The 25,580-nt window shown below is 38.1% G+C and overlaps 1 protein-coding gene across 1 annotated transcript in view; it reads left to right on the top strand.

The window, feature by feature from the left end:
• Positions 1-25,580, top strand: part of LOC126162835 (structural maintenance of chromosomes protein 4-like) — a 320,394-nt gene that overhangs the window by 212,080 nt on the left and 82,734 nt on the right. The window contains exons 11-13 of the mRNA XM_049919596.1: positions 4,091-4,293; positions 5,844-6,031; positions 11,810-12,051. Of these exons, the coding sequence (XP_049775553.1) occupies positions 4,091-4,293; positions 5,844-6,031; positions 11,810-12,051 (633 nt within the window). The remainder of the gene's footprint in view (positions 1-4,090; positions 4,294-5,843; positions 6,032-11,809; positions 12,052-25,580) is intronic.

Here is a 25,580-nt window from a genome sequence, read left to right on the forward strand (position 1 = left end):
AGATGTATGAGACAGGCGAAGTACCCTCAGACTTCTAGAGGAATATAATAATTCCAATCCCAAAGAAAGCAGGTGCTGACAGATGTGAAAATTACCAAACAATCAGTTTAATAAGTCACGGATGCAAAATACTAACGCGAATTCTGTACAGACGAATGGAAAAACTGGTAGAAGCCGACCTCGGCAAAGATCAGTTTGGATTCTGTAGAAATATTGGAACACGTGAAGCAATACTGATGCTATGACTTATCTTAGAAGCTAGTTTAAGGAAAGGCAAACCTACGTTTCTAGAATTTGTAGACTTAGAGAAAGCTTTTGATAATGTTGATTGGAATACTCTCTTTCAAATTCTGAAGGTGGCAGGGGTAAAATACAGGGAGCGAAGGGCTGTTTACAATTTGTACATAAACCAGATGGCAGTTATAAGAGTCGGGGGACATGAAAGGGAAGCAGAGGTTGGGAAGGGAGTAAGACAGGGTTGTAGCCTCTCCCCGGTGTTATTCAATCTGTATATTGAGCAAGCAGTGAAGGAAACAAAAGAAAAATTCGGAGTAAGTATTACAATCCATGGAGAAGAAATAAAACTTTGAGGTTCGCCGATGACATTGTAATTCTGTCAGAGACAGCAAAGGACTTAGAATAGCAGTTGAACAGAATGGATAGTGTCTTGAAAGGAGGATATAAGATGAACGTCAACAAAAGCAAAACGAGGATAATGGAATGTAATCGAATAAGTCGGGTGATGCTGAGGGGATTAGATTAGGAAATGAGACACTTAGAGTAGTAAAGGAGTTTTGCTATTTGGGGAGCAAAATAACTGATGATGGTCGAAGTAGAGAGGATATAAAATATAAAATGGGAGTGGCAAGGAAAGTGTTTCTGAAAAAGAGAAGTTTGTTAACATCAAGTATAGATGTAAGTGTCAGGAAGTCGTTTTTGAAAGTATTTGTATGGATTGTAGCCATGTATTGAAGTGAAACATGGACCATTACTAGTTTGGACAAGAAGAGAATAGAAGCTTTCGAAATGTGGTGTTACAGAAGAATGCTGAAGATTAGATGGGTAGATCATATAACTAATGAGGAGGTATTGAATAGGATTGGGGAGAAGAGAAGTTTGTGGCACAACTTGACTAGAAGAAGGGATCGGTTGGTAGGACATGTTCTGAGGCATCAAGGGATCACCAATTTAATATTGGAGGGCAGCGTGGAGGGTAAAAATCATAGAGGGAGACCAAGAGATGAATACACTAAACGGATTCAGAAGGATGTAAGTTGCAGTAGGTACTGGGAGATGAAGAAGCTTGCACAGGATAGAGAAGCATGGAGAGCTGCATCAAACCAGTCTCAGGACTGAAGACCACAACAACAACAACTTAATACCATAATCAGTCAGAAACAGTGCAGTGTCATCTTCTTCAAATGTTACGTTTCAGTCTTCTATGTTGGTTTTCCTAAGATTAATTTTTTTTCCATATCATTGTTTTTATAGGATTCCCAGAGCCCGACTTCATTCATCCAACATGTTTTAGAGATTGTTATTCTCTTCAGAACTTAGTTCCAAACTCATGAAGCCAGATTCTGATATCCACTCTGAAAGAGGCATTTTGTACAAAACCTCTGGACAAGGGTGAGCTACCGCTTCTACATAGAATCCTTTTCTATAATGATACTGCAGTATGTCATCTTGAAATGTTGCATGTTCGTAACTGACATGTATTGACCCTTTCAGTGTCATCACCATAATGACTTGTCATTGTTGAAGGCAATATCTGGGCTGACAAAGAATACTCTTTGGTATCGTAAAAATCCTCCAGTATATTTTCAGGAGCTGGTGCCCCACAGCACTCATGTATTTGAAAGATGGTCTATTACTGCCTTGAGCTGCTGGTAGAATTATTTATTTATACAACCAGTTTCAGTCATCTGGCCATCATTAGGTTCATAAAAGAATTCAGAGAATCATGTCAGGTGAAACATAAAATCATTAATTACTTTGTCAATCCATAAAAACTGTGCTAGGATATTTCTGTATAATGACAGTATTCTACTGAATAACATTGAAGATATCAGATTCATTCTACCCATCCAACAAAATGCATCTCCATACCTGCATCCCACCACTACCAGTTATCTCTTTTGACAATGGTCTTGTGACAGAACCACCTCTCTCTCTCTCTCTCTCTGTCTCTCTCTCTCTCTCTCTCTCTCCTCTCCCCCCCCCCCCTTTTCCCTCCCTCCACCCCTCTCTCTACTCCACCCCTCTCTCTATCTCTCTCTTTCAGCCAAATATGTAATGAGAATATTTCTGTAAAAAATAATTTTTTTATCAATGAAAACATTCCATAATGAGTGACATTAAATCACTAATAATAGAATCCCAAGTCCACTTGTGCACTGGACTTTGGCCAAAATATCCTGAATTTTGAAGTCACTTTTTGGTTTTTGTGTAGCTATGAAGTCTAACCATGTATTTCACAATGGTTTCCTGTGAAAATGAAGCTTGGAGGAGCTGGCTGGAGCACAGTGTATGTACCACTGACACACTTGTCACTCAACTGATGAAATGTCATCACTTTCAATCTCTAATGAAGTAACATATCATTCTTCTTCACTTTCTGAGCCGCTAAATGTAATGTCAAACCCAGGATCACTATAGCCATCCTTTTTTGAAAGCAACGTTTAAACAATACACAAGATAGGCCAAAAGCACACGTTTTGTTGTTGAACATCTGAAGCTGCACAAAATAAAGACAATGTTTGGTGGCAACCAAGTCAACCAAAACATGACAGCCAGGCTACGAATGTAGCACCATATGCTGTCTAGCAGCTGAACACCTAACTATCAGTGCTGAAACAGATATACGCAGGGTTTTATTTCTTCCAAGGTATTTTCATAACTTACCCGAGTACACTCGGGATTTTAAGTTTCTGACAAAATAATAATAACAACAAGATAACTCAGAGTTTTAAGTTAAGGGGTTAAGCTCCGTCCAGTCTTGGTATGTTGCTGACATGACAATATATTGGCTCTACTCTGCATTGTAACAAGTAGGGTACACACTGCCACCTGACACAGATCAGTTGCTCTTAGCTTCAAATACACAGGAAACTGTAATTCCTGTGACAGCTGTAGTCTCTACAGTGGTAGTACTGCATTTATCTTAGGACAGATGCGGTCATGTTGTGAAGTGCTTACGCCTGGTCAACTGTTTACTGGCTTCAATGAACGTTCCCTGTGTCTCAAACCATTATCAACACTTTTTTTCCCCACTATTAAGCTATTGAACCTGAAGTCTGTGCTTGACCTCACTGCTTCAAGACATCTGAGAATTTATCCTGACAAACAGTCTCTGAATTGTAGATGTCAGCAGTAGACTATAAAATGCTCATAACAAAAGAGACTGAGTTATTACAGTTGTAATGCAGTCCCTTTTGTCATCTTTGAAACATATTCCTATTTGAAGCACAGCCTACTACACAGTTTCAGTTCACAACAAATTATAACAGTCATTTATAGTCATAATCAACTCTTTCTTTTCCCATTTATGCTTTACTTTTGGACACTAATGTACAAAATTCTCTTCATCATTTCTGAACCATACAATTGTACATGACATATAGCTCCAAATAGTCAAGGACTTCTCTGAGCATTTCTTGCAGGTCTCTATTCCCTGCCGTCTCCCTCGTCTGTCCCTGTCTGAACCCACTTCCACTTACCTTGTATGTCTTATACCATTTCATCTACTTAGTGTCATAATTCTTACAGTAGTTTTCCTCTGGTGTCTTCTTAGTTGCTTCAGTATTAACAAAGTGCATGAGTGTTATGTGATACTAGTAAACGTAACTTTACAGTACGAGTACGGTTGCAACTACTGTTTTAAATTGAACTGTATTTTTAAAACAGATTTCTGTCTCCTATTTCCTGACTTGAGTGCATTTCTGAAAAACTATAATATCAGGCTATGGTAAAGTCAGTGTTTTGTAATGGGTAGTCCCAACTGTTGTTCCAAATACTTTAGAAATATCATGTAAGATTACAGATACCAGTCTGCAATTGGTATTGCAGTCTAGTTATTATATGATTACAGGGAGATTTGGGTGGCCTGGATAAGAAATATCATGTTGCAGTTTCTGAAGCTTGTGGTAGATTAGACAATATTGTTGTGGATACTGTATATACAGCTCAGCTATGTATGGAGTTAATGAAGAGAGAGAGAATTGGTAGAGGAACATTTATACCTTTGGATAAGCATCAGCATCTGATATACAGATTTACTCAACCCTTCCAAACGTAAGTATATGTAAAATGATTTTCTTATGTTGTATTTTTTTTGTGTTTATTTTCTCTTTTAACAGGTACTTTTTGTCATTGTTGTCTATCCATAACTGTGTCGTCTGTATGCCCTTGCTGCCCTTACCCTCCACCTGTGCATTATTTTGATGCGCATATTATCACCCCCCCCCCCCCAAAAAAAAAAAAAGAGAGAGAGAGGGAGAGAGAGAGAGCGAGAGAGAGAGAGAGAGAGAGAGAGAGATCATAAGCCTCAAACAAAGCCTTCAAGTGTGTGAAATTTCACAATAAGAAAGAAATGCCACTTAACTGAAACCTTTGTACACATTAATTGATTTAAATTCATTTGTTTCCCTCTCCTCTTGAAATTACAGTAGTAACCTGCCCCAGCTTCTTACACTTAGCACTATGTATCTACAACCAGATAACTCTTGTGGCATACCAAGAATAAATTATATGCACATACCTTCCTCGTAAATCATTGTATCTGTTAGTAAAAACTGTATCAAAATTCCTACAGTAGTTCCTGAGATTAGCCTTCACGTACAGACAGAACATTGCAGCAAGGGACTGTAATTTAGTAATTTTAGTAGTATGATATATATGTCAGTCTCAGATCACCTAGAAGACAGTGTGTTTTCTTAAGCACGCGTAGTCTGTGTATCCTTATTTTCGATTTACCACATATGGTGGGATTGGCATCATCATTAAACAAGCTATGTATTTTTACAATAGACTACACTTGTGCATATATTCTCGAAAAATGGTGCTGCTATTAGTTACACCACATTATTCTCTTAGTTCATAGAATGGATGTTCCAGAAACTAGCTGTATTCCTTAACATTAAATTTGTTTCAGGATGGGGACAGTAGAAAATGTGAGTTTGTTAAAACAGAATAAATTTACTTTGCATGTGGGTTGCTCTTATTATATACTGCAACGTAAATGTGGAGGTTACATTACCTTTCAGCAAGCATTAAGTTATATAGAAATTGCCTTGTAGTCAACCACCATCAGTGTTGTTTTACGTCCGCAGCTCGTGGTCGTGCGGTAGCTTTCTCGCTCTTCACGCCCGGGTTCCCGGGTTCGATTCCCGGCGGGGTCAGGGATTTTCTCTGCCTCGTGATGACTGGGTGTTGTGTGCTGTCCTTAGGTTAGTTAGGTTTAAGTAGTTCTAAGTTCTAGGGGACTGATGACCATAGATGTTAAGTCCCATAGTGCTCAGAGCCATTTGAACCATTTTGTTGTTTTACAGTGAAAGAAAGTTTTATTTGTACCTTCATACAGGCTGTTGTCTTTCCATTTTCACTAAACATTTATACTTTCCCGTTACAAAAAATGTGAAACCATCTTTTTATTTTTGTATGTTCATCTGTAATGGAAGTTTTTCTCATGAAATATGTTGTTTCTATGATTTCCATTAGGTATATCAGAAATTTTATAACTTTTTTTTTTTGTCGTAGGGAGTTTTGCTTGTCTTACCTACGTAGAATTTCTCCTGTTTGATTTCTGAAGTTCATTGATAATATTTCTGTTTGTTTCTGTGCAGTCCAGAAGGAGTGCCACGATTATTTGACCTCATTCGTGTAGAGGATGAACGTATACTCCCAGCATTTTACTTTGCTTTGGGAGACACTTTGGTGGCACATGACTTGTTTCAAGCTAATAGAATTGCTTTCTATGGAGGCCTGCGCTACAGAGTTGTTACTTTGCAAGGAAATCTTGTTGAAAAGTCAGGTAATATAAATTACATCTAGAATAAATTATACAAATGAAAAATGTAACATGTGAAGCTCGTCCAGAAAGTAGAGATACATGCATAACAAAAATGGTCCACTGTTATCATCCCCTCTTATCTAAATGATGTGCCACAATTCACTAGGTCTCACTTTCACAAGTGGTGTGCTCAAAATGAGAATGTATATAGTCTCTATTCGATAGCTGAGGATTCAATATAAACAGCACTTCATTCTGTCACCAGTCAATTGATGGGCACGCATTGTGTACAAAAATAGTGTGATCATTATAAATCAGTATATGAATTACTTAGTTTCCTGAGACGAGTAACACGTGAGACAAAGCAAGATTGAAATAATTGTCATCAAGCATATGAACTAAAGGTAAATGCTTAAACATAAAGCAAGCAAAGCTCTTGTGTTCTGGCCCAACTCTGGGATTGAGCAACTGCTGTGTCGTCCTGAGCCAGTGACATCATTTGGATGTGGTATGGAGGAGTGTGCTCTCAGAACAACAGTCTTTCAGTTGTTGTTGACTTTCTAGACCATGAAGCTGCTACTTCTCACCTGAGCAGTTCCTCAATTGGCATCATGAGGCAGAGTGAACACCATCCCACTCCTCCCACCAAGGAAAAATCTTTGACATTACTGGAAATTGAACCCGCATCCTCCTAATAGCAGCCAGGCATGTTAACCACTTAGCTGTGGAAGCAGACAAAAACGTAAATATCATTGCATTTAATCAGTCACAACTTGCATCTTAAAGGATGCTAGTATAAGTGATACAATTATGAAATATTGCAAAATCATTAGATCAGTGCCAAACAGTAATTGTTCTGGCTGCAAAGATATCACTAATAGTATATCTTAGCAAATAATCACATAACCCTGTGGTTATATACCCAAATCTTAAGTTCCACTGTTTTAAAAACGTTTTGAGAAAATACCATATAATGGAATACTTAACCTTTTCTTTTCACAAGATAGTACCTTCTAAATGATGTCACATTTCCCCTTGCTGATAAGATTTTTCTGAGTTAAACGAGAACCATGTACTCATCAGCAATTTCTGTGACCTATCCCAGTTCTTCTTGTGCATAGTAAAATGCAGCCAGAGAAACAAAAGTGTTATTGTATAAAAGACATCCCTTATAAGAATGGTGTCTTAGCTCCTTGTAGAAAAAATAGTACAGCAATAACACACTTGTACATAAAAAGAAATCAAGTATGGGTGAGCATTAAATATTTTGTCACTCAAAGATGAAAACCTAATTACTTTCGTTCTTGTTGTACATAACATCAAAAATATTAAACGTCTTTTCAAAGTTTTATTTTTCCTTCATCTTTTTCTGCTTTGTTTGTGTGACTTGGACTTGTTGTTGTTTTTCTCTTCAGCCCGTCCTGTGCAAGCTGCTTCTTCTGCATGACTTTGTGTTACACTGCATAATTTGTATTTCATAGATTCTGTCAGAAGTAATCTTGTGGACGTAGAAATAAGTCAAAGATGTCACGTGCAGTTCCTCCCTCTTACTGCAGTTAATAAATAGGCACATTGCTTCTATATCAGTGTCCACGTTTCCATGTAGAGTAAAGTGGTTACTATTATTGTCATGATTCATATTTTCATATAGAGTAAAGCAGTTAATATTGTCTAACTACCTGACTTTTACAGCTTCTACTGTTCTTTCACTATGCATATATACAGCCACTTTTCTTTACCAAAACTCAAATGGGTCTCTCTTTACTGATTATTATTCTATTAGAATGAGTTAGAATTGAACAAATGTCTACTCTAAACTAATATGTGACTAGGTCTCACATATTCACTTCCTAATAAAAGGTTCAAGAATTTTTATTCACTACTGATCATTTTAGAGTGAAGTAGGCATCGACAGTTGAGTACAATACAGGATGTAGTAATGCATATATATTAATAAAATAAACTAACGTCAATGAGCTACAGTATAATATTAGAAATAGCTATAATAAATTACACTACAGAAAAATTTCTAATAGCTAGTATCAATAAGCTATACTGTAATACAATATGGTATAAACCCTGTGCATAATAATTGGACAGAGCATACAGGACATAATTATACAAGACATAACCACAGCACACAATAATAAAATAAATTATAGGAAAATTTGATAAATGCTAGTATCCTCTTCAGAGTATTGTCTTTTTACTGATGTAATTCAAAAACTATTAACAGTCTGTACCTTTAGAATTTGAAAATTTGGGAACAGCTTTTGTAATCAGCAGATGTGACAGTACTCACCTGGTAATAGGGCTCCAGTCAGGTCCATTGCAGACGAACGTGATGATTTAATAGTGTTTCCTATTTCACTAACCAAGTTTAAAAAAGAGTGTTTTAATTTCTCAGGATCGAACAGAGCTGCCCGTGTGCCTTTTGATGTGTCCCCTTGTTTTATTATTTGCCGTGCTGCCTTGTGTTTATTAGGAGCCCTTTCTATATAGTGTTCCACTACTAGGAGGTTTTTTTTTTCCAGAAGGAGCTTAGCTTCGTAGAATTTTTTGCATTTAAGATGACCTGTTAATGTGTTTTCTCTGATTTCTCGCTATGTGAAAAAATGATTTCATTCGTCTTTTAGTTTCTAGCTGAGTGAAATTGTAAAATGGTGCTCATGTTCTGAACACTGCTACAAATATCCAGCCTCAAGATTTTCTTCATTGGTGAATTTTATTTTGCTTTAACTTTATGATGTAAGTCAATAGATAAAACCTAGGATCAGTATACTTGAAGATATATTATTGTGGCACTGTTCTGTACAAATTAGAGTACTCTATCTGATCAAAAGTATCTGGACACCTCTGTGTAATGCAGGCCTGGCCACTATATGTCACGAAAGGTGGACCCACAAGTATAAAAGAAGGCGGGGAGTATTGTGTTGTCAACAGAGAAGCTATAATTAGAGACTGGGTTTGTCAGAAGGGCTCAGTGACTTTGAACGTAGACTTGTCATTCGATGTCACCAGAGTAACAAATCCATAAAGGACATTTCAACCCTTCTAACTATTTAGTAAAGGTAAAATAAGTGAAAGGATTCACACTAGCTTTTGGGCCCTAGCATACATTCACACACCCACAAATACAAATGTACACACCCATGGCCATGACAAAACTTCTGCTAGAAAAAGACCTAGTGCTCGAAAGCCACTGTGAATGGTATTTTCTGTTATATGTTTCTGTGCTTGCAATCCACTATAGTTGAGTGGTTCCCTTCATTTACTTTATGTAATGCTCCATCCTGGAATTTCCATTAAAGCTAGTCAGTTGATTACATGTTCCATAGATCATGTGAATGATCCTGTAGTTGAAATGAAATGGAATGAGTCAGTTTACAGGACATGTATACATGATTAGTGTTAACATTAATGTACATATTTTTTAGTCCTACTTGTGCAATTACATCTCTCTCTCTCTCTCTCTCTCTCTCTCTCTCTCTCTCTCTCTCTCTCTCTCTCTCTCTCTCCTCTCTGTCTTTCTTTCTTTCTCCCCCACCCCCCCTCTCTCATTGCCCCCCCTTTTATTTTTTACTGGCTGCCAGTTTTTAAATAAAAATCTTTCTTTCTCCCCCCCCCCCCTCCCTCTCTCATTGCCCCCTCCCCTTTTATTTTTTACTGGCTACCAGTTTTTAAATAAATGTTCATCCATGAAATAGGAGTTCTGCCTATCTGACATGCATACTCTTTCTCATTTCTTCCAGTTTCCTCTATCACATTTCCCAAGCACTTGACACTCTACACCTTCTTCAATTGTTCACCTTCAATCTTTATTCCACTAGTTCGTCATTAACAATGAATACTATTTACAGTTTACCAATAAACACTACAATGTTCACAAATATTGAATCTACAGTCGTACTTTGCGACGAGTTGCTGGTGGTATGACATTATGCATGTCGCGGCAACAATAATTGGCAATAGGCTCTTCCTTCAGTAACAAGCAGTTTGTGTTAGCTTTTGCCATGTGGTACTCTTTTTCCAATGATCCATTTTACCAATTCATCTCGATTAAACCTTGTACTATGTGACCCATACAAATGCTCGCTCGTCAGTTTAGATTGCCTTGTTGCACTTTGTATATCACATCGACAATGCACTTAATTGTGCATTCTACCATAGCCACTTTGCATCCGTTCTCAACCACTGTAAGCTTGCAAGTCCTTTTACTCTTGGACTGTGCATGCTCATTTCTCAATGATGTTGGCATTTACAAATTAAAATGTATCGGTTATGTCATTTGCACAACTTGGTGTGACCGCTGATACTGAATAATAAATTTCTTCATCATTCTGCTTGGTATGTACCAGCTAGTTAGTGTCACCCATTGTCCAACCCTATACTCTGCCAATTTGCCTGCAGCTTATGACAGCAGAATCTGGTGATGGCAGCTGGCTAGTTGTTCCTGGTGCGTAGACTGGTGTGCACCTTCCTTCAGGTAGCCACTGGTGCTGACTGAGAAAATGCACCTAAATTTGGTGGTATTTACATTAGCCACATCCACTATAGTTTCTGCAACAAAAGCAGTAGCAGTCTTGCCCTCTAGCCAAGGCATCAGGCCCAGCCATTGAGCAACCATGACATCATTCTCCAGTTATTCCATATCAGCAACTTCACAGTCCTAGCAGTACTGTAAAGGTGTCAAAATTTCTCCTTTTCAGGAGTCCTGTCCAGTGACTTATGCATTGTCAGTTTGCTGAATATTGGTTCTAGCATACCGAATGTGTGTTCTTGTAACATGGCACCTAGTTACTGAGGTGGCCTGCAATGCCCTCTGTGGGACATCAGTTTTCTGAGTCATCCACAAGAGCCGTCTGCTTCACCACACCGAAAAATGCTGCGAAAACACAGTCAAATACCTTGGAAAGATCACACACATACACACACACACACACACACACACACACACACACACACACACACACACACACACACAAAACAACTTGTGATATTTTATTATTTAAATTTGTAAGCTGCCAAGTGAACTGTTGGTGATGTGATTTTGAAGAACTATGAAGTAACAACCACAGCTAAACCAAGACCAGGCAGACCTCATGTACTGATGGACAGAGACCATCAAGCAATGTGGAAGGTAGTTGTGAAGGCTGTGTAACAGTATGGAAGTGTTTTCTGTGGTTAAGGCTTGGTCCCTGATTGCACTTAAGAAAGTGCTGAATGTGGAAGGGTAGGAACACATTTAACAGTATTGGATAGGAACACATTTAACAGTATTGTGTGTTGCATACAGTAAAGAAAGAGTACAGAATGATGATTGTTTGTATCAACATGACAATGAACCCTGTCATAAAGCAGCATCAGTGAGGCAATGATTCGTAGACAATAACATCCTGAAATGGTCAGACCTGCCTGGAGTCCTGACCTGAAACCAGTTGAACACCTTTGCGTAAGTTAGAATGTCTACTTCACTGCAGACCCCAGTGTCCAACATCAGTACCTTCTCTGGTTTCAGCTCTTGATGAAGAATGAACTTCCATTCCTTCACAGACATTCAACCACCTCATTGAAAGTGTCTTTAGCAGAGTTCAAGTCGTCATAAAGGTGAAGGATGGTCACACCCCACGTTAATGTCAACTAGTGGGTGTCCAGATACTTTCGATCAGATAGTGTGTATCCAGTTTCATTTGTTAACAGCGAAGAGACAAGCATTGTTCTCAGCACTAAAGACAGTGCTAGAGTTTTATAACATCTTCATTTACTGATTTCTTTTTCTTTTTTTTTCACAATTTCAAGGCACAATGACAGGTGGAAAAAGGACAAATAGACCTGTTGGTATGGGAGAAACTGCAACTGCTACCACACACACTGTAACATGGAATGAAATTTCAAGAATAGAAGAAGAATATGTTCATGTGGAAAATCAATTCTCTAATCTTTGTTCATCTTTGGACGACTTGGAGAATACCATTACCTCCAAAGAAAGATGGTTACAGTCGGCAAAGTTAGACATCTGCAAGCTAAATGAAGACATACAAGTGAGTACACCATGTGAATAAATAAGAAAAAGATGTGTAACACAAATATTTTCCATCATCAGTGAATATAGAAAACTTTTTTCTTGATTAAAGTAAATAAACATTTCACTTCTTGTTGAGTGGAAGAAACTGAAAGTTGCTGTATCTTTTAAATAAATGTACGTTGATGTCATATGGTACCATTTGCAGGGAAATCTTAAGCAGTAGTTCCATGGCTCATAGCTCTGCCACCTTGTGAAGCAGAATACAGTTTCTTAAGTTGACTGTATGGTATAGATGGTTGTGATATGTGCACAGATTGGAGAGTTGTATTTATCTTCATATTGATGAATAATTGTTTCTCAAAAAGAAACCTTCCAGATGAAATAGGCATTATTCTCCCTGTCTTGTGGGTTCACTGGAATCAATACTGCACAACTGTCACCATTTCCATTAAGCTTATTTCATAATTTACCAAACCAAGCAAATTGCTTGTGGAAGCAGATGAAAGCAAAGAAATGAAAATACATGATCAAATGCCAAGTCCTTTAGATTTATTTAGACCGATTCCAGTAGCACCCCTGATTGACACCAATTTCAAATAGTCAACCATTAAAGAGTTTATAAACTTGGTCAATCATTAAAGAGTCTATAAACTTGGTTAATCAAACAAAATACTATAAATGATCTGGTTGCCATTTTTGTTGCTGTGCTGAGCTTTGAATTTGTGTACACAGTAAGTTTTACTTAGTAATCATTAACTTAATTGTTCTGATACCATCCCCATCGCTTGACTGACATCTCCTTGTAGCAACATAAAGGAAGAAAGAAAGAGAGAGAGAGAGAGAGAGAGAGAGAGCAAATATTCCAGTGTCCAGAACTATGGCACAGTTATTCAGTGTGCAATAAACACAGATTGAATGGCCCCAGAGGTACCTCAGACATTTGTACACCTAAGAAAAAGCATCACAGATAATTTAGTGGGGCTTACGTATCTATAAAAGAAAACTGAGAAGTCACACAATCCAGGAAACACTGCCCATCAATCAGTTTATTCCATTTAATGTAAGTGGATAGATAAAAAACATTTACTCACCAAGCAGTGGCAGGGTAACACACACACACACACACACACACACACAAGGAGATTTAACATGCCAATACCTTTCATCCAAGTACTCCTTGACCATTGTCATTCGGAGTGGCTGCTATTGGGTTGCTGGTATACCCATAATATTCTAACAGCAAGCTGTGACATCACTGTCACTCACAATGTCGCCATATATGGGCATTCATTGACTTTGAATTCGATGCACCAACTTCACCCCTGTAATTGCTGGATTTCACTGTACAACCAGTTAAAGATGTGGCATATCTTAGGACCCTGGGGTTTGCAAGAAAAACCTGGAAAGTGTGGCCAGTCTTACATCAGACAAACAGTGCACACTGGAGAACAACACTACTCCAAAAAAAAATCTACTTTAGCTGAACATGCTCATGGCAGACGCTAATAGTTTCTAGGACAATATACATTAAGAAGTCATTGAAATAAAAGTCATTGACAGCACTCTTAATAGAACCGGCTGCCTAGTGCTGCATGGGCTACAGAAATTGCAAGGTTGAAACTGGCACATCAAACTCAGAGCCAACATATGCCCATTGTGCATACAAGGATGTACCAGCATTCCACCAGCAATCATTCCATGCTATGATTGCCAAGGAGTACTTGATCATAAACTCATGGCATTTTGACCATTTGACACAGTTGAAAACCCAAAAATATTTTATTCAATGTTACCACTATGTGTTTCTACATTCTTATATAAACTAGTTTTCTTGAAGGGGAAATTCTAATTCAATGTTTTGAAGACATACTACTCTGCAAATTGGATACGTTTGAAGAAATTAATTATAATGTCTTTAATGGCACAAGTTGCTATAGCTGGTTTACATACATCCAACACGTAGCTAATCTGTATGTTGCTCACTTCATGTCCTGTGCATATCGATTATGTTGCTTCTGATCATACTGTGCTGTTTTGTTTTATTTTATTTTTATCTCAGCATACTTCAGTTTATGTGAATGTATTGACCAACAGGATTGGCCAGCATGTGTTTATGGTAGCTATTGTATCTCTTCCCAGGTACTGGGATGGAATACATCTTGTGATCATCTATAGTTCTATTTGAATGTTTTAGTTTTAAATATTGATTTTTCATGAGACACTGTTGTTCATTGTCTTAACGATGGTTCTAAATAGTTCATTGTGTAACAACTTTCAGATTTTATGTTTCTGTAGTTGCCACTGTTGGTGGACATGATGTACTGTACTAGTTTAGCAGTATAAGATTATATTCAGCTTTAACAGTATTTGCTACTGACATCATTGTGCCACTGCTCTCTGCCCCAGGTGTTACGTGGCTTCAATCATAGGACAGTACTTGATGTCATTGAGATCAGTGATAATCTTCCTCCTCCTCATCTGAAGGAGGTCTTTGGTGACTTTTATTATATGGGCATTAGCATATGGTGTGATGCATGTTTCTGTTCATAATGTTTCAGCTTCTAATGAAGTAGGCATCATCAGAGACCAAAAACTTAGGTAATAATATAATAGTTTCAAATTCAAACAAGCACAGCAAGCCAAACTATCTGAACTTGTTTGAGTTTGAAACTACTATCTTGGTCTTTATAGCCTCTGATGATGTCTCCAGCATTAGGACACGAAACATTAGGCCTAGATGCCTGTCTTCAACAGTAACTTAATGCTTACATAACAAAAATCATCAAGGATGCATATACTGGTTGTGAAAGCCTGTATTTTATGATCAAGGAGATATGCCATTGTGCAGAAGAGAGTGGGACACTCAGTAACAATCATGTGGCTACAAATCAGCTGCATGCAGCCATTGGGTGACAGCTGAAACATTGCTACAGACTCTGATGTAATTTTCAAACAGTGGGACTCGTGGTTGGTTGGTTGATTCTCAGGAGGGGACCAAACAGCATGGTCATCGGTCCCATTGGATTGGCGATGGATGGGAAGGAAGTCGGCCATGGCCTTTCAAAGGCATCATCCCGGCATTTGCCTGAAGCAATTTAAGGAAGTCACGGAAAACCTAAATCAAGATGGCTGATTGCCGGTTTGAACCATCATCCTCCAAAATGCAAGTCCAGTGTACTAATAACTGTGACACCTTGCTCAGTGAGATTCTTGGTTAAACTGCTATATGTAAACATGAATGTCTCCAGTGGATTGAAACCTGTGACACAGCCTGGATATTACATTTTGTAGATGCAGTGTCTAGCTTCTCATCTGTGTTCAGGCCACCGCCAACTTAAGACTAAATCTGTGTGCTGTATCAGAAATCAAATCTGGTCTTTTAGCGTAGGTTTTGCACTCAGTGCCCACACTCATGAATATTTAAAGATCTAGTTTCATGCCTCAGTCTGACACACTGTTTTATATGGTTGGGGAGTTCCATAATAGTGAAAACTCAGTTGCAGAATGGATTATTCATTTTGGAAACAATCCCAGGTTATGACAAGTGTTCTGTGTCATTACCTCTTTTTTGCCACCAATACTTGTCCAGCAAGGTATGAATTAACACCTCTCTTCAGTTTTCAAAGGAGGTAATAGATGTACTGGCAACTAGATACTTTGAGTCAGACTCTGAGCTGTGCTTGTTTGTCAGTTGATAAGATTGTTGGCCACAAAAATGTAAGCTGTAGGTTCAGTTCTTGATACAGGTCAAAATTTCAGTATCATTACAAAATAAAAGATCAGTTCTTCATTTCTTTGATTGTCCTACTCTTCAATTTTGATTCAAATACTGTGTTCCTGGCACATTCCAGTTTGAACAATTATTACCCGTCAATTGATAATACTTTTGTGCATATGCAAGCATAGTATCAAATAGTTTATTAGCAGGTCCATGCCCTCATTAATCATTACTTCCAGGAAGTGCAAGTGACTCTGCACTAAGGCGTTTGTTACATGCTACAGCATAACACTGGTAGCAGTATTTTTCATGTCATGCAATGATGATTTGTGTGTTGGCCACAGGTAAAACATAAAACTGTCATTAACTCAAACCCAACTTAATCTCTTGGGCCAGCAATGAAATCAGCCAACTACTGCAGTTTAAACTGTAAATTTCAGAGGTTATGATGATGCTCTTGTATTATTATGAAGCAAAACCAGCCAAGAAAACCTATTGAGTGTGATTTCTGGCTGTTCTGAAAAACTTCAAACTTATCTCAGAGATTGGTTTGATCATTTTGTCTTCCTGCAACTCCAGGAAAAACAAGCAAGCTGTGGTGGCAATTTACATGAAGGAAAATATAGATTTTTCTACCCTACCTGACTTAACTAGAACAGATATTGAAAAGGAATATGAAATTGCAGGTATTCACTTCAACCTGATTATTGCTACAGTTTACCTTTCACTATCTGAAAATTTTCAACTTTTCCTAAACAAAATGAAGTATTAGCTAAATAAAGTAAATAAAATGGTTTGTGAGTTGATAATCTATGATGACTTCAGTATTGATTTCCTCACAAATAATAGAAACAGAGAGGCCCTTCTGAACCTTGCAGCATCCTTCAATTTAACTGCTGAAGTAACAGCTGCTACTTGGATAAAAGAAACTTGTGAAACAGCTTTAGATCAATTTCGAATCAAGAAAAGGTTTAAAAATTTACAATGCATATTAGGCTTCAAAATGAGAGGCAGTATTAGTAACAACATGTCTTATAAGTACCACATGTAGAAGGTATAATCAGGATAATGTAAACTACTTCAACAGCTTATTACAGAAAGAAAAATAGCCACAGGTTTACAAAATTAATGATATAAATAAAAAATTCAGCACATTCATGGACACAATAACCCATTTCTTAAAAAATTGCATTCCCACTGAAAACTGTAATCATAAGAGGGAATTCTAGAACAAACAGCTGGATCACAAGTGGAATAAGGGTTCCATGCAAGAAGGAAAGACTACTTCATGTAAGATGTAAATCAAAAAATTCCTCACTTTAAATACACATATACTATAAAAATACTAAAAAAGTAATAAGAGTAGAAAAATAATGCATAATGATGAACACATTTATAATTCAGCTAATAAAGTGGAGGCTATGTGGACACAGACCATCCTGCAAAAATATAACACAATCACAAAAAAATAAAAAGGTAAGAAACCCTTTAAAAGTAGCCTACACATTTAACAAATTTTTCACAGGTATTGCTGATAATATGATGCAATCAGACTTACATAAGAGCACCCAAGCCAATGAATATAAAATAATTGCTTGTAGAGGGTCAATGTACATCAGTTCTATCTCACAAGATGAAGTAACTTATGCAATGAAAGAAGTGAAAAATTCCAACTCTGCAGGTATTGATGGTGTCCCTTCAACAATCTTACAGAAGAGTGCATCAAACCTAATTGAAGTACTTACACACTTATGCGATTTCTCACTCCAGGCAGGCACTTTCCCTGATGTACTGAAAATATCTAAAGTCATTCCAGTATATAAAAAAAGGTGAGAAAGATAATGTAAATAACTACAGGCCTATCAAAATTTCCTCCTGCATTTCAAAAACATTAGGAAAACTTACGTATGACAAATTTATGAAATTTGAAAAAAAAAAAAAAAAAAAAAAAAGAACGGAATCTTATGTGATGAACAACATGGAATCAAAAATAGAAGGTCAACAGCAACTGCTATTTATGAGTACATCAGTTCCGTATCAAGCCTAGTGTACAAGAAACAGGAATCAGTAGGAGTATTTATTGACCTTTCAAAAGCTTTTGACATGGTGGCCCATTAGATTTGCAGCTGTCAAAGCTTGAAAAATACAGTATTTGATGTATCAGTTCCTTCCCGAGCAATCGTAAGAAGGCAGTGTGTATTAAGCACACAAATATCCACCTAAAAACTGTATCTGAACACTTAACAGACTATAAACAAATAAAATATAGCGTACTCCAAGAATCAGTCCACAATGCTACTGAAAGGAGACACCAATGAGGAATTACAGCAATCAGTAAACACTGTCACATAATAACTTAGCAGCTGAGCATGGAATAAGAGCTTGTAATAAATAGTAAAAAAAAACATTGCACTAAAATTCCACAATACTCCAAACAAGGACATGTTTATCTCATAGGTATTTATCAATGATGAGCTGTTTGGTAACAGTTCGGAAACCAAATCCTTAGGACTTTGGCTGCAGAGCAATTTACAATGGAAGATGACCTAAACAAATTGCAAAATGATTTACATAAGATATATGTATGGTGAAAAAAGTGGCAACTGACCCTGAATAAAGAAAAGTGTGAAGTTCTTCATATGAGTACTAAAAGAAATCTGCTAAATTTCGATTACACAATAAGTCACACAAATGTGAAGGCTGTAAATTCAACTAGATACTTAGGGATTACAATTACAAATAACCTAAATTCGAATGATCACATAGATAATGTTGTTGTTGGTAGAGCAAATCAAAGATTGTTTACACCATGCTTGTCCACCCTACTCTGGAGTGTTGCTGTGCAGTGTGGGATCTGCATCAGGTGGGACTGACGGATGACATCGAAAAAGTACAAAGAAGGGTAGCTCGTTTTGTATTACCATGAAATTTGGGAGATAGTGCCACAGACATGATATGTGAATTGGAGTGGCAATAATTAAAACAAAGGCATTTTTCGTTGAGATGGGATCTTCTCACGAAATTTCAATCACCAGTTTTCTCCTCCGATTGCGAAAACATTCTGTTGGCATGGGGAGAAATGATCATTACAATAAAATAAGAGAAATCAGGGCTTTCACAGAAAAATTTTAGTGCTCATTTTTCCCGCGCGCCATTCAAGAGTGGAACGGTACAGTGACAGCTTGAAGGTGGTTCATTGAACCCTCTGCCAGGCATTTTATTGTGAATAGCAGATTAATCACATAGATGTAGATGTAGATGAAGCATATTAAATACCTTAAAGCAGAACTGAGCAAGCCATGGTACCGTCTTTGCTCACTGAAATGTTGTGGGTAGAAAACAGTAATGAATGTTTATCATGCCCTCTTCCATTCTCACCTTAAATATGGAGTCATTTTCTGGGGAAACTCTGAAACAGCTAATAGCACTTCCATACTACAAAAAAGGGCCATTAGAATCTTGTTTGGCTGCAGATCTAGAGACTCTTGCAAACCTGTTTATGATATCTGACATTCCTCCATTACCATGAGTGTATAATATGGGATCCTTTTATTCTTTAAAATAAATGTAATATGTAAGGACTGGGAAAAAAAATCTGTGATATACGTGTTCAGTTTACCAGACAAAACAAAAATTCACATATAACCCAAATCAACACATCTCTGTTGTGTAAGGACTGCAAGGACTGGGAAAAAAAAAAAAAAGAAAAAGTGATGTACGTGATCAGTTTACCAGACAAAACAAAAATTTCCATATAACCCAAATCAACACATCTCTGTGCCAAAAAGGTACTTTCCACATGGGAGTTAAATTTTGTAACAAACTTCCTGAAAACATAAAAAGCTGTTACTGAGGTCAAAAACTTTGGAAAATCTAAAGTCATATTTACAGCATCTCTGCTTTTACTTCATTGAAAAATATTTAAATTAATGAAGTATGTTGTATAAATACATAATGTATAAAGTTTATTATTGTAACCTTAAATAAGTATGCCTAGAAATCACTTTCAGAAGTGTGCCTATACGAGGGTGAGTCAAATGAAAACCTTAAATTTGTAATAAAAAATCGAAATTTTGCGCTGTTATCCTGTAAGTTGGTAAGTGTGCTACAAACAGCATGCAGAATGGTGTGTAGGTGGCAGGTTACTGTAAATGCACACATACCATCGCAGTATCGGTATAAAGATGGCCGCCCCACTTGTGACTTGCACCAGGGAATAACTGCGTTCTGTTATTCAGTTTTTGCACAGTGAAGGTGTGAAACCTATCGAAATTCATTGGCAAATGAAGGGTCAGTACGGTGATGCATGTTTGTTACAGCAGCTAGTCTCTGAATGTAGTAGGAAGTTCGCAAATGGTGTGACTTCAGTCGAAGATGCTACTCTTCCAGGTCAGGCACAACGAGTTGTGACTCCACAGAACATTTCAGCAGTTGAAGCCATAGCGAAGGAAAGCCACCAAGTGACACTGAATGACATTACAGCATGTTTACAGATTAGTCATGGGTCAGCACACCACATTGTGCATGATGTGCTCCAGTTTCACAAAGTGTCTGCAAGATGGGTGCCACGGCAGCTGACTCCTGAAATGAGAGAACGAAGTGTTGATGCTTGTGAAGAATTTCTTTGGCACTTTGAACGAGAAGGTGATGGCTTCCTTGCAAGAATTATTACTGGGGGCAAAACTTGGGTTCACTTCCACCAACCGGAAATGAAGAGAGCGAGCCAGGAATGGCGCCATTCCTCATCACCAAAACCAAAGAAGTTTCGAACAGAACCATCAGCAGGGAAGGTTATGCTGACTCTCTTTTGGGATGAAAAAGGCGTCATTTTGGAGCGTTACATGTGTGACCACCGTCACCAGTGCATCATATACCGATCTCCTAAAAAATCATCTGCAGCCTGCAATCAAATGACAGTGATGTGGATTGCTGTCAGCAGGTGTCCTTTTGCAACATGACAATGCAAGGCCCCACACTGCCCATACAACAGTTGCAACAATCACAAATCTGCATTTTGAGTGTTGTCCTGATCCACCATACTCACCAGACCTTGCCCCAAGTGATTTCCATATGTTTGGACCACTCAGAGATGCAATGGGAGGAAAGAAGTTCCGTTCTGATGAATAGGTATGCCACGCAGTGCATGAGTGGTTGTGCGGACTACCAAAAGAATTTTTTTTTAAAGGAATTTATGCCCTTTGTAAATGCTGGAGGACTTGCATTGAGCATGGGGGAGATTATGTTGAAAAGTGATACAAGTTTGTACCACTTCTGCACAATAACTAATATTTAAAAAAATATTTAAGGTTTTCATTTGACTCACCCTCATGACTTGACTTGTCCGATGTCTTATGCCAAAGATACTTTTCTAAACAACAGGGCCAATAAATACAATACAGTACAATCATGACAGGCACCATGCTATTTATGGTGGTATACCCTTGCCTTCCTCTGACCTTTGAACTGACTTACCCAGCCAGTTATAAGAGAACTACCAGCTGAAAGTGGGTCCAAATTGCAGTAAGCCTTGCTTTACACACATGCAGCTCATTGTTAGAGGCTAAAAAAAGCAATATCTGACAAAAAATTTTGTACCAGTGTGAACCGAATCATAGACCTTTATATTGTGACACTTGCCCATTTAGCCTTTGAGCCACACATATTAAAACTACAAAAACTAGTAAGAGTTCACATCAACCACAATTTCATTTACAAATCTCACAAATTAAATGACATACAATTTTCAGGAGTTCAAGTGGCATCAGATTAGTGAATGGACAACATATTTATGTTTTCCTTTTATGTATATGTACTCATTCTGTCTTGGCATGTGAATAAAGTGATGGGATGGTATGCTTTTCATTTCGTTTTTGTGTACTTGGTAATTTATGGCTGACTATGTGTTAGATTCACTGTTTAGTGTAGAGAACTGGGCTGTAACCACTCTGTGAAAAGTCAATACCCAGTCAGCAGATATAAACATCTCCAAGGGCACCTTCCATTGAATTAGGTTACAGAGCACTTACTCATATGTTGATTTCATCAACAGTCAGACTATATTATATATGGAATAGACATACCGAACTTATCACATATGCTTTACATTTTATTTTTTTTTGTGATGTTTTCAAATACTTATTAAAAATATTTATGTAAAAATCGAACTGATATCCTCAATATCATGAAAAGGAAAGTTTCTACTCACCATATAGCGGAGATGCTGAGTCGCAGATAGGCACAACAAAAAGACTCTCACAATTAAAGCTTTTGGCCGTTAAGGCCCACACACACACACACACACACACACACACACACACACACACACACACACACACACCCTCACCCTCCATAAGATATTGTTACTGTGCAACTCCATCTACACACACCACATCTCCAAAATAAATAAAGCCACCTGGATCCTTCCCTGCAACATGTGCTTCTCTGAACTACATGAATGGGAAATTCGGGATGGAATGTAACAATATAATGAAAAGGATAGTTGCTACTCACCATATAGCATAGATGCTGAGTCGCAGATAGGCACAACAAAAAGATTATCAAACAATTATCTTTCGGCCAACAAAGCCTTTGTCAAAATTAGACAACATACACTCAGGCGCACACTCCGCTAACGCAACTCACACACACATGACCACAGCCTCTGGCGGCTAGAGTCAGACTGCCTCTGACTGTAGCTACCAGAGACTGTGGTCATGTGTGTGTGCGTGAGTTGCATATGCTTGAGTGTATATTTATTTATTTATTTATTTATGCATTTATTTTACCTGGCAAGATTAGGGCCTTCAGGCCCTCTCGTACACCTAACCAGGCATACTCAGATTCAACAAATTTCAGTTTCTACAGAACATTAAGGACATATAACATGTTATACAGTATTAATGTTAAAGAAAAAAAGTAGAGATTATAAAAGTAGTACAATGATAATTATAACAATCAAAAAATAATTATAACAATCAAGAATAATAATAATAATAATAATAATGACTATGTATATGAAAGTAAACATATTTTTCTTTTACGATTGTCAGTCCTATTGCTGGTTGGGAATTTTCTCGTTATATTCTTGCAGCTTGTGAGTTATTCTCATCAAGCAGAGACATAAGACGATAGAATGGGCTGAAAGAGATACAGAAGAGGTAGATAGGTTAGAGGAAGAGAAATAGAATGGTAAAATTCGAAGCTATGATGGAGAGGAGAAAGAAAAAGATGAGAGGGGCACAACAATGGTGGCTATACCATCCCTAATATGTAAGTCTTGAGTTCCCTCTTGAATGTTGAGTGGTTCTGGATAAGACGCAGATCACAGGGGAGCGCGTTCAATAGTCGTATGGCTGAGATGGAGAATGACACGGAGAAAGATTTTGTGTTATGTAAAGGTACAGCCAAGATGCTAGACGTATCCGATCTGGTATTGCGGTTGTGGAATGATGATAGGTGTTTAATGTGAGAAGTTAAGTATTGGGGGCACCAGTGGCTAAGAAATCGATGAAGTAAGCACATCATGTGGAGATCGCGTGCCTTATGTGGGCGTATCCAACCTAGCTGGGAGTATGAAGGACTGATATGATCATACAACCATATATTGCGTACGTATCTAACGCAAGCCTTCATCACTAGCTCGAGGCATCTCGAATTTTCACTATTTGTGCCGTGTTGAACTACGTCACAGTAGTAAAGATTAGGCAAGACTAGTGTTTGGACTAATTTTTGTTTAACATGGGTTGGAAATATTTTTCTAAATTTTTGAATTGCATGTAGGGAGGAGAGCGATTTCTGGCAAGCTGTGACTGTTTGTTCTTCCCAGTTTAGGTATTCATCCAAGATTATTCCAAGGTCTTTTACTGTTTTTTGGTATGGTAGTTGGGTACCATTGAGGAGTATTTGAGGGACTGTTTCGCGAAAGTACTGACTGATTAACTTTGGATGAGATATAAGTATGACCTGGGACTTCTTGGGGTTTAGTTTCAGACCCAGGTTCTGTGCCCATCGAGAAACAGAGCAAAGATCTGTGTTCATACTCGCTACTGCGTCAGCAATGTTCTTGGGGCTTGCACTTATATACAGTTGGATGTCGTCGGCATATAGATGGTAGTTGCAGGAGTGAATCACTGAAGAAATATCGTTAATGTACAGTGAGAAGAGTAATGGACCAAGGACGGAGCCTTGGGGAACTCCAGAGCGCACGTTTTTCCATGATGACTTTTCCGACCCACAAATGACTTGTTGACTTCTGTTTTTGAGGTAGCTGTCGAACCAGTGTATTACACTGTTTGTGAAATTCAGCTGCTTCATTTTAATTAGTAATATATCAAAGTCAACTGTATCAAAAGCCTTGCTAAAGTCAAGCAGTGTTAGGATGGTAGCTTCACGTCTGTCCATAGCATGTTTAATGTCATCAGTTACTTTGATTAATGCAGTTGCTGTACTATGGTGCTTTCGAAAGCCTGACTGATATTTGTCATGGATGTTATGAGTTTTGAGGTAATCCGTCAGCTGTTCATGGACGATGCATTCTAGGGCTTTAGATATTGCAGGCAGTATGCTGATCGGCCTGTAGTCAGCTGGCGACTTAGGGTTGTCAGTCTTGGGTATAGGTTGAATTAAACTTTGCTTCCACTCAGTAGGATGTGTACTACTGACAAGAGACAGGTTGAAGATGTCTGTGATAACTGGAGTAATAGTGTTTACGACGTTCTTAATCATGCCAGTGCTCACTCCATCATTTCCTACTGCCTCGGAAGAGATTCTCATAATTGCCTTGTGTACTGTGCCGGTAGTGACATGTTTTAGGAAAAACTTATCTCTCGAGAGATTGATATCTTGGGGCTGGTAATTTGTCGCTGCGTGGCAGTTATAGCTGTTGAGAAGGAATCGTTTAATTCTTCTGCAGACACTTGATAAACAGCGTCAGATCTTCACTTCCCTATACCGAAACTGCGCAGCTTTTTCCACAGTGCAGCAGGTTTTGATATGCCGCATATGACAGAGCGGGCATGTCTGATTTTGGCATTCCTCACGCTTTGCTTGGTTCTATTTCGGAGTTTCCTATAAGCTTCGTACGCCTCGGGAGTTGGGTTACGCTTCAAGGCCCTATGTGCAGCATCATGTTTATTCATTAACTGGCGTAATGCAGTGGTGAGCCACGGAGCGGGAGCTCTCTTTACCTTGACAGTGCGTTGAGGAGCATGTTTATCGTACAGTGCAATAATTTTGCGACATAATTCCCGAATTTTTCCGTCTAAAGTCGGTTCATTGCTTATATCATGCCAAGGGATGTCTGAGCAATCCTTTTGAAGAGCGTCATGGTTAACATTTTTTAGGTTTCTGTAGGTTACCAGGTGAGATTTTTCTTTGGTAGTATGTACTGAGTAATTTAAGAATATCACGTCATGAGCAGAGAGTCCTGGAGCGGATGTCTGATCGGCGCGAATTATTTTATCTGGTCGCTTTGTTGCTATTATATCTATGAGTGTATGGCTGTGTGGCCTGTGATGAGTTGGGTCCAGCGGTGTTAAACTCATATCATTGGAGTGGAACAGTCTCCTTAGTTTTTCTGCAGAGGGAGATTTTAACTGTAAGTCGATGTTTGTGTCGCCCATAATGATTATGTGTTCATACAGTGTCACGAGCGAGGACAGGGCAGACTGAAAGGAGGACATAGCACCGACGTTTGGAGGTTTATAGATTACTCCAATTAGCAGTTTCTGATTTGATGTATTTATTTCGAAAAACAAGAACTCTGCTTCTCCTTCGCCCTTTGCATCCGATGTGCATAGTATAGTAGGTCTCAGATCAGAGCGAACATA

Source organism: Schistocerca cancellata, chromosome 2 (genome assembly GCF_023864275.1).
Source record: "Schistocerca cancellata isolate TAMUIC-IGC-003103 chromosome 2, iqSchCanc2.1, whole genome shotgun sequence".
Classification (NCBI taxonomy): Eukaryota; Metazoa; Arthropoda; class Insecta; order Orthoptera; family Acrididae; genus Schistocerca; species Schistocerca cancellata.